General features: G+C 37.7%; 2 protein-coding genes across 2 annotated transcripts; both read right to left on the reverse strand.

The window, feature by feature from the left end:
- Positions 1–704: 704 nt before the first annotated feature.
- Positions 705–11,252, reverse strand: LOC149277395 (DNA primase small subunit-like). Its single transcript, XM_089502967.1, has 13 exons — positions 11,144–11,252; positions 8,804–8,961; positions 8,468–8,574; positions 8,095–8,168; positions 6,886–7,022; positions 5,314–5,372; positions 4,516–4,625; positions 3,188–3,291; positions 2,274–2,403; positions 1,932–2,001; positions 1,344–1,438; positions 1,102–1,200; positions 705–724 (listed from the first exon to the last, which is right to left on the reverse strand). Exons 1-13 carry the CDS (start codon positions 11,250–11,252, stop codon positions 705–707), a joined length of 1,272 nt encoding a protein of 423 aa, XP_089359093.1.
- A 2,439-nt stretch (positions 11,253–13,691) lies between these two features.
- LOC149277396 (retinol dehydrogenase 7-like) lies at positions 13,692–15,674 on the reverse strand. Its single transcript, XM_089502959.1, has 4 exons — positions 15,359–15,674; positions 14,797–15,055; positions 14,393–14,556; positions 13,692–13,885 (listed from the first exon to the last, which is right to left on the reverse strand). Exons 1-4 carry the CDS (start codon positions 15,672–15,674, stop codon positions 13,692–13,694), a joined length of 933 nt encoding a protein of 310 aa, XP_089359085.1.
- Positions 15,675–16,013: the final 339 nt, after the last annotated feature.

A 16,013-nucleotide genomic window follows, 5' to 3' on the forward strand; every position in this document is an offset into this window, starting at 1 on the left:
ATTTCATAAAAAAACATAACAGAGCTGATTTAACAGCTATCGTATGCACTTTTGCATATTATAGGTGAGATTCCTTTAACCCCTTCTTTACCAAGTCTTTCAGCATTTTCACATTTTTTCCTTTACCTTTGATTCTCTTTTGATTTTGTGCACCCACAAACATTATATATTGTTTTTTTTCAATGACGGATAGAGCTTTCTTTTGATACCATTTTAGATGTATATTCCAACATTTAGTTTGAATACATTCAAACAACTCAAGTACAAGCCTCCTTGACTTTTAAAATGGAACCACATTTGTAACTTTGTAATCCTCATCCCCATTTTTAGTCAAAGTAAGACTGTCAGAAAATCAGACCTTATATTTTACATTTCATTTAATATATAAAAAGGCTCTAAACAGTTAATTTAGTACAAATAGACTGATGGAATCCATATATGACAAGTATCTTAAAACATACAAAAAACAAAACAACCTTGCTTGTCCAAACATGGCTAAGCGAAGCAATCCAAGACAAGGGGGTTTCCTGAAGATATCTTATTTTTCTCTCCAGGAGCACTTTTGAAAGAAAAAAAATCTGTAACATTACAGACTGTTTCATAGTCTCCAGTCACAGCATCAAAGTTCTTTTATAAGGGCACAACAGCTTTTGTGAACCACGTGTACTTTGAACGAGTAGCATCGTATGGTTCACAGAGATGCTTCAAAACTCCTTCTTCAGATCTATTGGGAAAATAAAGAAATTATAATTATATATTCATATAACGTGTAACAAGCGCCATGCAATTACAGAAAGCCAGAGTCAATTTCAAAAGAAGCTGCGACTTAACTCTACTTGAAGTAGTCTAGCTCTTTTTTGAGCAAGCAACTGAATAATCACAGAAAGCTGATTTATATTGGCTTCTGATAAAACAGTTTATGTGGTTACGAAATCACAGCATATGCAGTGAAGAAAGAAGTTGTATATTTTAATCATAACCCACATTCTCTAACATTTCAGAGATCGTTGTTACACAACACATTAAATCAAAAGTAATATATCCCATGAAATCGTGGGAGGCGCATGTCAAATACTTTAATAACCTAGATTCCTCACTCACCACTTTGGTTCAATAATTCGCCTTTCCGTGACTGGTCCAGTGTATCTAGAAACTGCTCGAAAATCTTTATATATGGCGCCAAGCTGGTACGCTTATAGTCTGAAAAACAAAAATTTATGAGAAAATCCATTTTCACTTTTCAAGAACAGCTTAAAATCACAATAATCGGGCCCCATTAGTGAATTCACAAATCACATATAGCTGGACCTTGCAGTTACTCCCCCAGAACAAGCTTCAAGTACCTCGAGTCCGCCGTTTTATTTCAGGCTCTCCCTCACTAGGACTGTCTTCACCCTCCTCCTTCTTAACTACTGTGTCCAACTCACTGCAGATGAAGCTAATATGGCAAACCACAATTAAATATGTGAATGAATACTGAGTCCATAAGGTGCAAAGCAATGATTTCCAAGTTAAGAAATTGAGGATAGTAACTTAATACACAAATACCCACAATGTGGTCTGAATACCCAACAGTTACAGATTATCCTACACCAGTTGTTCCGGAATAGGATTAGGAACTTTAGTTAGATTGTACATATGTATTGTTGGCCCTCATGCCCATCATAATAACAAGGTAAAAACGAAAAAAAGAAAAAAAAGTATAGACCCCGTTACAGCATCCCAAAAAGTTGAGTTGTAAAGCTAACAAACTAAACAATTAATAATATTTACATTCACTCTGCAGTTTTATTTTGTGCCTTTTATCAAATGCGTTCTTTATTTCACTGCTTTAGTTTTACCTAGATGAAGCGTACTATGATGTCAAAGTATAAACAACCGTGTAAATATAACTGCTTTTTTAGGTTCATATGAGGAGGACTTTTTGGTACCTTATTGTTGGCACAGCGAAAGGATCAAATTTGTCCAACTTTTTTATGTCTATAGGAACAGAAATTCTGCCTGGAAAAATATTCACAAGAAAGAAAGAAAAATAAGCACTGGTAATATTATTACAAATTTAAAAGTAAATCCCAAGCAGATGACAAACTGTGCAACTTAGTTCTGGACAGGCTAAATGAAATTGGCAGTGTGATAAAATCTGCATGACAATTAAAGACTGCACATCCATTAATTATAATATATATTTTTTAAATCAAACATTCACTAAAAATTGAAATATGGACAAAATTCACCTTGCAGTACTTTTCATTTTCCATTCTCACAATACCCACCTGTTTTTGGGTGCACACTAAAAGGGCTTTTTAACAAGTGATTGAGTCCTTTGCTGACGTTCACATCCAAGCGAGGGTAGCAGTACTGCAGCATGATTTCCTTCGCTACATAGGTGCCTTTCTTAAGATCCTACAGGAAAGAAAAAGCAGCTAGATTAACCCATTCAGGCCCAGGGGTTTTCATAACCAAGAGGATCAAAATATTTTCTCTTTTTTTTTCCCACCATAGGTTTCTTAAACCATGATTCCCCTTTTCTATATTTGATGAACCCGCACAAATTATACATCATGTTCAGGAGAAGCAAGGCCTTCTCTTAAAAACACATAACATAATTATTAGTGATAACTGAAATAAAACCCTATACTAAAATTGAAAGAACTCCATTACAATTTATGTTCAGCAACATCTCCAGATTACAGTCATACCTCGCACACCCTAAGGGGTTTGGGGGTCTCATGTTTTTTTTAGGTCACTGATATCACACTGAAACACTGGGCTTCCATTTTTATTTTACTTATATATTTTTTTTTAATTCGGAGCAAGTTTATTGTTCCCATGGCGACTACACAACATTTTGAACTTTATGTGGAAAACTGACAAAATAAGAATTCCCCTTAAGCTAAGAGTTATGTATGACTTGCTTTGGCATCCTGTTGTGCTGACAGATTTTTGACATTTTGAAGTTACTTTATTTCCTATTGACTTCAAGCTAAGAAAATGGTCTTCTCCATCAGTATTGCTAAAGTGAAACTTTAATGGACACAACCTTTGATGTACCAGGAAGGAGGCCTTGCGACACAGCCAGTGCCTCATGACCTAACAACCAAGTCAATAACTGGAATCATCACCATCCTAAATCAGAAGCTATTTAGTATAGAATTAAAGAAAACATTTACGTATCCACATACATCACAGATATTGTACTCACTGGGTCATTTAAACATCTATCCAGCTTTTGCCAACGCTCGACTGAAGAGCGAGCTTTCTGGAATTCTCGCTTCAAGTTCTCGCGGACAGGTAATTAGAGAAAGTCAAGGCACAAACTAACAACCAAAAATGCCGTGTTGGCTAACCCATCTAACAAGTGTTCAGTGTTTGAATATTGTTTATGCTACTCTCACTGTCTAAATTTAAACAAAATTGCTTAATTGATATGTAACGTGCACTTCTCGCTAAGCACCATGGTTTTGCATATTTTCAAAGATGTATTACAGAAGCAATTGCCAAGATGGCAATTTAGTACAGACTGCTTATTTATACAGAAGCCTATTCCCACTTCAAAGGTATCAGTAAATGAAACATTGTCTTACTTATTCCTGCCCCGTAGTAAAAAAAAAAAAAAAAAAAAAAAAAAAGATGCGTAACTCAAAAACTACTCATTCACATTGCCAGCAGTTGCTACCAGCCTCCAGGTACACAGTATTGCTTTACTGCCCACCCCATATGCCTTTTTTCCCAATACTTAGGGGGATAACACATGGCTGTTCCTTTAATGACGTTGCTTTTGAGGAAATGAACAGAACGCTAACTACATATACCGTGTTTACCCGATTATATGCTGCACCCCCCCATTTAAGTCTTTAAAGTGGGGGTGCGGCCTATAATCGGGTTTTAGTGCACAGATGCGCAATTCATATCTCACGACACCTGGAATATGCAGTTCCGGGCGTGCGTTTCTTTTTTTTTTGGCAGGGGACCTGAATCCTCCTCTCCAGCGATACAGAAACCCCCCGCTGCTGCCGGCACTACCGCCAGGGCTTCTACGATGAAGCACCGACGTAGAAGCCCCAGCGGACGTAGCGAGCAGCAGGGGTTGTCTACACTCATCGCACAGACCTCCACCGGCTGCACCTGCAAGACACCGGGGAGTCTGGGGATGGCTTGGTAAGTCGAGGGGGTGGGGCAAAGTGGCATATCTGGGGGGGCATAAAGCATATCAGGGAAGCAGAGTGGCATATCTGGGGAGGCAGAGTGGCATATCTATAAGTAAGGTGCATTATGAATTAAGTGGGGAGGACCTTAAAATGGCTGTTTTTATATAACCTATGCTGACTAACTGCATAATAGATACCAAAAATTTATATACATGTATTCCTGTTCATTAGATAAAATACGGTTTTACCATTCCACTGATGTGTATTTTTTCTTTAAAATCGCACCAAACTTTAAGGGCGCGGCCTATAATCGAGCCAACGCAGTATATACATCTAACTTTATTGAAAAGTTTCTTTGAAAGGATATCTTCCGGAACCAGGGCCGCCACTTTCTCCCAGCACTGTTTGTTCTCCAAGATATCCTGATCCACCAAGGCATATTGCCCAAAATACTTTTCCACTACTTTGAGTGACTTCCTGAAAGAAAATTAAACAATAAAGCACTTATTTTAATACAAAGGCTTTTTTTCCTTCGCAGCCCAATGAGTTTACATATATTAACAAATACAAACAATTAACAAATTACAGAAAAATTAATCAAAGTATCCAATTATAGTGGAATGTGTGTCTCTTATGATAGTCTATGTGACGGAAGCCTCCATCACTGGGACCACTGGAGAAGCCTGACTGCCAGCCTCCTCCCTATTGACTATGGGCCCTGGGTTTGTAAAGGCTTCTGTGGCTACCCCCAGCAGTATCATCTCATCACTGGCTGAGGGGATTACCTCCAGCAGACAGCCAGGATCTGCCACCAGGGAGTGACCACCATTCTTTCAGTTTAATGTTGTATTAATCAGTCTCCCCCCCACCTATTGTATTGTTAATCCCGTTACTGCCCCTGTTGTCTCTGGGAGGCAGATTAAGGGGGCGGTTTGTGTCCCAATATCTTGTTTTTATGTTAATGTGTGTTGTGCTGGATATATCCAGTGCTGTGTGTGAGAAATCACCTAACAATATACAGGAACTAAGGTTGTCTCACAATATACTTATCACAGGCTGAAACCGGATTTATGTTTTTCATAAAATACAATACATGATTTTAAAAATGAAAGGGCCACGTAAATACTTACTAAGCAAAAATTACAGATATTGTAGTTTCACAGACCTTATAAATGGATGCATTGGATCCGACAGCTGTACTTTCTTAATTGTATCTTCACCCCCCTAAAAATGTTAAAATAACATTAAAAGCGACCAATATTTTTTAAAAAAAAAAGTACAAATGCACAGCCTTACTCCTCCAAACGTTTGAAATGCAAATAGGATCTTGATCCCACTCTTGTATTAACACATTTGTCTCTTGCCACCGTTTTAACACAGTATACTATGTCATCCAGCTGATGTACCACCTTGCTGGTTTGTCCTTGCTACGTGATATTGTGTCTTTCATTCTTATGGAACAAACATGTGTCTAACCAGTGTGGAACACACCTGTTTTCCTCTTGTGTATAATGTACTTGAATAAACAGTTTAAAAAAAAAAAAAGTGACCAATAAAAAGTATAAAGACATACAATATAGTATCAGTTTATTACTGCCAAAGTTACCCTGTAAATTAAACAATGTCAACGGTCTATATTAATAGGATCCATTTATCCCTCATTCTCACACCACAATAATAGGAACGGGGTTCTGCAAGTTTAGTTTAGTTACTATTTAAACTATTTTAGTGGAAGGGTTTTCCATCACCTTTACCCACCATAACTTACGTAATGTAACTATTTTAGAAACATACAATTTGGTTTCAATGCACACAAAGTGGGTAACACGAGAAGATGGTCTGGATTCCTCAATTTAGTGAAGCGACCATCCGTTAATCAAAGCTGTCATGGCTGGCGGTGGGGAGCACATTTACTGTAAAATGAATGTAGTTACAAGCACTATTCTTCATAGATATGTAGATGCAGGGGGAATCAAATCGTCTAGAGCAGGCATCTCCAAAGTCCGGCCCGCGGGCCAATTGCGGCCCGCGTTCCGGACTGATAAGGCCCCCCAGATAAGTTGCCCAAATATAGATCTGTTTTTTTTTATATTAACACCTGTTTAGATTTGTCATCCAATACAAAATGAAAAGTATGCCGTTTTCAATAAACTTTGCATAAAATAGTTAATTTGCATTTAATTTTAATGGATTTTTAAAGAATATCAGGCAAAATGGTCGGCCCTCGCACATGTTCACTTCATCAAATCTGGCACTCTTCGAAAAAAGTTTGGACATGCCTGGTCTAGAGGGTCGGCAGTTGTTAGAAAGGCATTTAAACTGGCAATGACACAAGCTACTAGCTGGACACTGAATAAAGTGACAGGTATTTTTGATTATACCATATTTCATTTACTTGTGAAGTAGCATTAGGAACCTCAATGAACTAGAGATACAATTTTACTCACTTGACACAACTTTAGACATGTTATGTTTTAATAATGGGGGGTGTGTATTCCCTTGCCCTCCACTTTTTCTATTTCTTTATAATGAGACTCCCACAGACTTCCATTACTTTTGCTGTGTTAAGTTTAGTTTACTTTTGATCTAAAATATCGCAGCTGGCCAATAGCTTGGAAAAAAGGAAAAAAATAAATAAATAAAAAAAAAGGTGTATTTGCTTTTCCCTAATTTGTCTTTCAATATTCTCAGTTGTTAGCAGGGAAAAAAGAAGGCTCTATTTAGATAGATACTGTACCTTCACCACACTTAAGTACTCTGCCACAGCAGACCTTTCAGCCTGAGAGAGCTTCCTTGCCGCCTCATCACACACCCAGCAGTGGACACCTCTTCTGCCCGAATAGACCCACAGCCGATGCTTGAATCCAAAATCCTCTACAAATACAACACCTAAATGTTAAGGACATCTGAAACACTAATTTTGATGCATGGGTTTTAGTTAGCACAGCCTCTAACAGCTGAAAATCCAAAGATTTGCAGTATAGGATTCACGTTTCTTACTTAAAAGTAAATCACAATAGAATTTATGTGCACATCAGTCATATGTCCTTCAATGCATATCATGGCTAAATGTCTACGTTTCTGCCCTTTGAAAACACATGGTAGGCATTATCAGAAAACACCCAATGCATTGGGGCTCTCGTTCCCTGCCAGCTCTTTGGCTTACAGGAGATGCATTTGGTCGGACGCAGTCTGCTTGCCAGTGCACACATGCGTTATACTCACCGCTAGCCACCTCTGGGTCACGGAAAAGTACAAGGGGATCTAACATTTATTTGGGAAGGCCTTCTCCACAGTGACTGGCTGCATGAATCCAAAGTACAGAAAGTACTCTCAAAAGTACAGAAGAAAATATGCCTTCTGGAGTGGCCGAATCAGAGTCATCACCTCAACCCTACTGAGATGTTGTGCTATGACCTCAACAGAGCAATTCACACCAGATATCCAAAGAATACTGCTTAATAGTCCAAAATCCCCCCTGACTGTTGTGCAGGTCTAAATCACAACTACAGGAAATGTTTGGTTTAGGTTGTTGCTTCTGCAAAAGGGTCAAATCATTAAATCTTAAGGTCACATACTTTTCCCACCCTGCACTAAAAATATTTACAAGGTATGTTCAATAAAGACATGAAAATGTACAATTGTTATTAGTAGAATCAGACTGTGGGTCTATTGCTGGAACTTAGTTGATGTTCAGAACAAACAGAATTACTGATATTTGCAGAAATACAGGTAATTACAAGTGGTTTACATGCCTTTTCCTGCAACTGTACTTGGTCTTAAACTTAGATGAATTAACTGGGGTTTTCAATAAAAGGTATCTAATGTATTTACCTATTACATATGTATTTAATGCTATGTGTGCCAACAGCAATTGGCACCATTACAGCTTCAAAGTTACATTTAACTGGTGGAGGAGTTGGTTCAGCAAAAAGTTCATACATACCAAGCAAAGCTCTGTCAAGGATTTGAATAGCAATTGTCATCAAGGTCCAGCATTTAGTACATATATCTGCAGAACTGTGAAAAATAAATCCAATTTAGTACATATATCTGCAAAACTGTGAAAAAAATGAAATTTCACATTGAGAAAAAAAAAGACTGCATTATTGAAGTTTTTTTTAAACATCCTCAGTGATTTCAAGAAAAGATGTTTAATTTAAACAATGTTTTTTTGGCCTGCCTTCAGCAATGAGGCAAGGACATATATATCCAATAATCTTTGCAAAATCTAAAGAACTGTGAGAGAATAGAAAAATGATGCAAGGAACAGTTTTTCTAGATATTGATGGATTTTCAGAAGAAATAATTCTCATTACCTGCAACATCTTCGAACATCATCATAGTCCGTCATGTCAATATCAAACACTAGTTCCTTTTCCTGTGCTTGGAACGTTCCAGACTTTACAGAGTTGTGTTGGCTTGGCTGTGGATTTTTGGTTGGAAAAAGTAATTGGTTGATGCTCCCACAAAATTTATATTACGGAATAACCAACAACACATTAAGATTTTTTTTTTTATGTTTATAAAAATCAAATTTAAATGCTATACCCAACAGGGAATACACTGGATATAATTAAAATGTTTTTATGTATGAAAACATTCCATACACATGGAGACAATAGGAAGTTTTTCACTGAATAGAAATCAGTCACCTTATGTGAAAATACAGCTCCAATATCTATTTTATAGGGGTTCATTTTCTGTATCTCCTTCTCAAGTTCACTCTGGTTGCTGAAGGATTGGTATCGTACATATATGTCATCTTTTAATGTGAAACTAAACTCCCGGTGCTGAAAATAATTTTTCACAACTGAAAATATAAAACAAAAACGTATGAGGAGCAATTTAACATGTATTGCCATAAACAGATAACTAAGATTGAATAAAACACACACTGCTAAAATTCTCTGCTTTTTATTTTGGCTTGACATACATCCAATTTGAAGGGAAGGGCAAATACATCACATACAAACATATAGCAGTTGTCATAGAGACAATATTAGTTTTCAGTCTAGTTTTAATAAAACAATTTTTGGGATATGAAACCTAAACCGTTTTTTTTTTCTTTTTTGTTTTAACATGTGGCAGATGCAAGATGTATACATTTAAAACAATTTGCTTCAAAACTCTCTCGTAAGGTCAGATATCTACTTCAATGCTCGTGTGGAACTCGATATGTGGGTAGGATGACAAAGACACTGGAACAGAAAATACTAAAACATTTGGGTAATATTAGAAATTGTAATATCAAACTTAGTGTAACCCAAATATTGCAACACATGTCTTGCATTTAAACTAGGTTGATATATATATAAATATACGTCTCATGCGGTGTAACGCATGCAGAAATACACAATATTGGGATTACATAAAATGGACTATTGTACAACTATCACAATATCATATTTTTTTTTATTGTTATATTTACCGTATTTGCCTGATTATAAGACGACCCCCCAAAATTTTAATATTAATTAAGAAAAAAAGAAAAAGCCTCCCTATAGGAAAAAAGTTTTATTAGTAAATAATACATGTAAACTATTTTTTCATATTTAATAAAAACCGATTGAGAAAAATGCATTTTTTTCCCTTTTATTTGCCAACCTGCCCCCAGTTATGCACATCTGCCCCACGGCTTGCTACTCTGCCCCCCAGATATGCCTTTCACCCCCCTATATGTCTTATATCCCCAATATGCCCCTCTGCTCCCCCGATATGCCTTATACCCCCTATATGCCCTCCCTGGGGGCATCCGGTGGATGTCTGCATGCAACCTCCGCTGCTCCCTGGGACTTCCGCCGGGGCTTCTATGATGTAGCAGCTGAGGTTGTCTACGCGCATCGCGCAGGCGTTCACTGGCTGCCAGAGAGGAGGATCCAGGTCTCCTGCAGCGCTGCGGGGGATCCTCCTCTGGCAGCCAGTGCACGCCTGCGCAATGCACATAGATAGCCTACGCTACTGGGGTTTTTATGGTAGAGCACCGGAAGGTCATGTCACGCCAGCGCTCTGGCAGAAGTTTCAGGTAGCAGCGGAGGTTCACCGACTGCCAGGGAGGTTCCAGGTCTCCTGCAGATCTGCGGGTGATCTGGGTCTTAGTCTTGTAGTCAAACCTTGAATATAAGATGAGGGGTATTTTTCAGAGCATTTGCTCTGAAAAAACCTAGTCTTATAATCGAGAAAATACAGTATATGTTTATTCATATTATAAGTTATGAATTTAGGTATGCCTTTGCAGCCATAGGCATCTGTACGTGGACTTAATAATAGTCTTACGTTTGGCACATAGGACATTTTTTGGAAGCACCTTGGATCATTACAGCAGTTTAGATATTGTGGAAGTAAAGGATTGATTGACTTTATGAGAAGAGCCTGTTAACATTTATCCACTTGTCTATATATTTATATATCATCTTTTCTGCTATAACAAGCTACACTATCGTATCTCAATATTTTTTTTTATCCCAACTGCACAGTGGACTTATTTGGAGAGTGTTTATTCTTGGGTTACTGCTGCATTTACTCAGGAAGTATTTTTTTTTTTTTTTTACATTTCTTGTATCGCTTGGTGGCCACTTGGTGGCATGAGTTGAGATAGGTAACTTTTTTCTTTTTCTAGTTTTGAAAGAACATTGATGGTCAATGCTTGCGTTGTTGTTTACATTCGTTAGTCAGTGCTGGGTGTCCGCACACGCACTCATTAAAAGTATGAGTCCTAGAGATGTGAGAGCCTTTTGCCCAAGCTCTTATGCCATTAGTACCCCACCATGCAATGGAGAAGGCTCAACAGAGTGGTTCCCAATAATAACCACACACCTGCTACACATAAAATTCCCTTTTCCTGTCTGCCCTTCAAATAGCAAGCATGTCCACTGCTTCAGTTAATAAAACGTTGAAGAGGAATTGAGTTAAATACATATTACAGCAATAAAAGTTAGTGTGTGTGTGTGTGTGTGTGTGTGTTAACCGCGACAATTAATGTCAGATTAATTTACCTCCTCCGTAGTTAAGCCAGCGGTAATACTGAGAAAAAGGGAACAGCCTCCGGTAATAAAGTGGCAGTAGGTCTGGCAGGCTGGCGGAGTCATACACTGACAGATCCATAATACAGTACAAAAACAAAAATGCTTTCGTCTACCGCTGACACCAACAGCACAAACTACGCGGGAAAAGCTCCGTCGCACTCTCAATGACGTCACTGTACCGTAAGCACGGACGCAGAGACTGCTGGGAGCTGTAGTTGTTCCCGGTTTAGTAATTGTCTCGCTGACAAGTCGTTGTATTTTTTGTACTTTGACTTCACAAACCCAGCAGCTGTTTTCAGTAGTTTGTCCCACTAGATATAATTTCCGAAATAACGCATAGCTGCGTAAACAACATGAACCTTTGCAGTGTGAACACGGTAATGTAATTCTGCGGACAGCGAACACCTTTTTTTTTTAAAATACATTTTTTTTTGCCTCAATTGAAGGTCCCACCTCCCCCAGTGCTCATTTTAGTGTTTATATTAGCGATAATCTATAAAGGACGCCATACATGGCGAGTAAGAAAATGTACAGCCTTCTTTTTGGTCAAATGGCAAATATGTATACATTTTGTCTTGGGATTTTCTCCTTTTCTTCCACAGGTCTAATTTTTGATACACCGGTTGATATGATGATCGTATCTATGACTCCCATTTGGTGCTTTTGATAACAGTATGTTATTGTTGCTATTCCTGCTTGAAAGTCCACATTTCCATGAAGATAGCTATTAAATTAATTTGCTTAACGCATCTGATGAGTTGCTACACTGAATCTGCATGATGAACCATCAAAGGGTTAATATTTAAAGTGTCTCTGGCAATGTTCCATCTAATTTTTCTTAGTTGGCGTGCGCAGAAAATGTCTCTTGTGAAAAAATTTTCACAGAGCAAAAATTTTGTACGCACAATATCTGCGCCGCATAAACTTTCAAAAAAATTATTTTTTTCTTTTTTTGGACGTATGCGCTCTCTAAAAAAGCTATGTGCGCGCGCACAAGCGCACAGCTTAGAGGGAACACTGGTCTCTGGGTCAGAAAGTTCCCAGGTATGGATATGTTGCAAATGCCTTAGAAAGTATTGCAGTCTGAAAACATTGCTTCTTTAATTGGTTCTTAATTCACTCGCCTTTTATACATAACACCTAATAGCTCTGTTGGCTGACCACCAGAGAGCCCCCTTTGGATAAGAAGACAACTTGCTGTTTAGTAGGTCTGTAGAACATCTTGCATAATAATTTAGTTTGAAAAAAGACTCGTCCAACTCTGCTATTGATCCAGAAGGTAGAAATATTGAACCAATATTTAAATGCATCAATTACATTTGATAACCCAACTTTTGTAGGCACTAAATAGTCCATCTTTATCAGATAGATATCAACTACGGACAAACAGTTTCCTCCATTTTTGACGTTAATGTATGCTTTAAGGGCTAGCTATGGATTGTATATGTAACAAACTGGGCGTAGAATGTCAATTAAGTAAACTGCAAGTAGGAGCATTCTGTGGGTGCTTATAGTGATCACAAAAACAATAATTTGAGTGTAGTGGGACAACCTCCTCTTACCTTTCCCAGTGAAAATCTAGTGTTTATTATACAAGACTTCCATTAGTGATGGATACCTTACATCCACTATAGATTGTAAACTTGCAAGCAGCTACCTCTTTACCTAATGAATCAGTTTGTCTTAGTCTGTCTATTCAAACCTTTTGAATGTGTGTATTGTAAGAAACATTGCGTAAATTGTTAGTGCTATTTAGAAAAAAAAGATAATGGTAGTAATGATTTACACTTAAACACTGAAGCTCTATCTGGGGAAAAAGAATTACACTAACTGGCATCTTCTCTAGTAAAATAAAAAAAAATAAAGATGGGGATCAGGGGATCCACGCTACAATGTGAGATCAGTTGGGCACCATGCAAGTAAAATGTCTGATACTTAATTACATGCAGGGTTCAGTGGCTGTAACCTCAAAGGTCTACCCCCAATGTAAACCTCCCTTCCTCAAAATATAAACAAATTAAATAAAATTAAAGCACACATCGAGACACATTATAGTTCTATTAATATAATTATTTTTTGTACTATCAAATGGACTGTTGTGCTTTTGGGGTCTACGGCTCCAATCATCCTCAGGATGGCATTGAGGGCCATAGTATTTGTAGCCCTCACATGTGAGTAGTTAGTTTCTTTAGTGTCACTTTGGAATGTAAAACCTTCTTGTGTTAACCTCCAATGCGATATGTTCTGTACCGTCACCTATGTAGCTATTCTAAGTACAATCCGTACATGTGTATACAACCGCATACAATGGATACATTTACTAAGAGGGATTTTTTGTTTGTATTACTTTATTATTCTGTTTGGCTTATATGGGGAAAAAAAAATGTTTTTGTGTATCTGTACCATTATGTCATGTAATTGGTTGCACTTATTCAGTACAAGTACAAGCTCTGAATAGCTTGTTCTTGTACTGAGGTTGTAAGAAAAAAAATACAGTTTGTCTTCTTTGAAGTATACTTCAGGATGACTTGAGCATGTAGTCAGCCACACATGTGGGAAGGTAAGACAGTGGCATGTAGAAGAACTTGGCATACCAGCCGGCAGAATAACGGGTCCATGGGTGCACTGCTGTCAAGGCATGTTCCATGCAGTTAGTAACTATGGTAAACTGAGAGCTTCCTTTAGAGCATATGTCCCCAATAAATTTGCAATCTGGGTAAAAGAAAATAGAAAAGCACTTCAAATCTTACATTTATGGCATGGCCACGAATCCCACATTTAAAGGAAACCAGTTAATACACAAACATTGTTGAGCAGGGGTAGTGAAAATGAACAAAACAGTTCTGGGTTCCATATACCATATTTCAGTTACAGAAAATATGCAAACAATGAGTCTTTGCAGATTATGTTCTTACTTCTTGTTCCCAATGTGTTGTTTCTCCAAAACTGTTTTTGGTCACCATCTAGCTAGACGTGTTCCCTGGGCTGAAACTTACCATCCCTCCCTTGTTTAGAAACAATAGAAATTTAAGGCCACCAGGAAAGGGGACTACAAGTCAGTTGGTTGGCAGGGGGAGTGTGCTAGTTTGACTAAGACTATTTATCTGTAACATTATTACGCATATAAATTGTATTATTTCCATAATATATACTTCTTACGATCCTTTTCTATATATTTCCTGTGACCAAACCTTTCCATTAAGAAATATTTGTACTCACAAGAATGAAAGTACTCTTGCCCGTAGCAGTCTTTAACTTCTTGTGGAACTTGGCTCCAAATGTTTTTTATGTTATCGTAAAGACGTCCTGAATCCAGAATTAATGTTTTAAAGAAATCTGGGTTAATGATAGAGACTTTTACTCCAAAAGGTTTGAGTTCACGCCTATTGACAAAAAAAACATACAAAATCAAAATACCATTTTACTGAGAATTAATTAAAAAGTACAAGCTTTTTATCTAAAATTGACACACTTTTCTCCTTTTCTTAAATTCAGGATGCACATATGCCTATATCATGTATCCTATACTGTGTTAACTTATTCTACCTCTACTGGAACACTGTTGTACTGATCTACTACCCTCTTGATGAAGTAAAAAACAGAGAAAAGTTGTAGATGCTTACCTGATGCTATCTGAAAAGGCTTCAACTCCAAATTTCGAGATGCAATACCCACCACCACAGAGTGATAATCTTCCGGCAATACTAGATACGTTAACGATACGTCCCTTGGCTTTTCTTATTAGAGGAAGTAGATTAAGTGTAACATCTATCATTCCAAGAAGATTTACATCCAAAATTTTGCAGAAGTCCTCTTTTCTTAGCCATTCATTAGGGCCCACAGGGATTAGGATTCCCGCATTGTTTACCAAGCCCCACAGTCCTACAAAAAGTGAAGGAAAATTATGGTGAAATTCAATTATGTTAAGTGACAGCATATGTATGAAATTATAAAAGCAATAAATGCTTAATCCGCACACTTCCAAGTTGAGCTGACATGCTTCGCTGTGCATCAGTAAGCATTGAACTTAAGTGTGTTGATTTGATAGAAACATAAAAATTTGTGCTCTGCCATTTGTCTGCCAGGTAAAGGTGTTTGGGACTTGGAGACAGGTGGTAGCTATGCCCTGTACTTTACTTGTAGCTAGGTTTCTGTTTATGCGTAGTATAAATATTAGCCTCTTACCCTTATCGCTAACGATCTGAGTGGCCCACTTTGCAGCCGAGCTCACACTCTGGCTATCTGAGACATCCAGGATTACTGTATGCACTCTGTCGGAGGTCTGCTTTGTCAGATCCTCAGCTCCTTTCTCAGTCAGACAAGCTGCCAATACCTGGAATCCACGCCTGTCTAGCTGCTTTGCCAACTGGTTCCCAAACCCAGAGTCACATCCAGTGATCAGTACATATTTATCTGAGAGTTTCTCCATTATTTCGCTTTGTCTGTACCATCTGTACAGAAAGAGCAGCATCGCCATTAACGCCAGCAGGGGGAGCCACATGATTATCACTGTAAAATATATAAACAGCTCACAATAAGAAAGACTAATAAAGATTTTTCCAATTTAGAAAAAACAAACACAATTTGTTCAGGTTAATACATCAGCAAGTCAAAGGAAAGATAATTATAATCATGCAAATGTGGCGTAAAGGCACATATATGTGCTACAAAAGCCACTTGCAATGTGTGTATAATTAACCCTTTTGGACGTACATTCAAAGCATTCAATAAAGCCTCCAAATCCATTAAGCCATAACTATTAAAATTACTACCCTATACCCTATGTAAGTGATAGGTGTGGCCCACTAAAAAATAAAAATGATGTATGTATATGTTAGAC

The sequence above is a fragment of the Sceloporus occidentalis genome, unplaced genomic scaffold (assembly GCF_023333645.1).
Source record: "Sceloporus occidentalis isolate IW3139 unplaced genomic scaffold, rSceOcc1.0.p SCAF_215, whole genome shotgun sequence".
Classification (NCBI taxonomy): domain Eukaryota; kingdom Metazoa; phylum Chordata; class Lepidosauria; order Squamata; family Phrynosomatidae; genus Sceloporus; species Sceloporus occidentalis.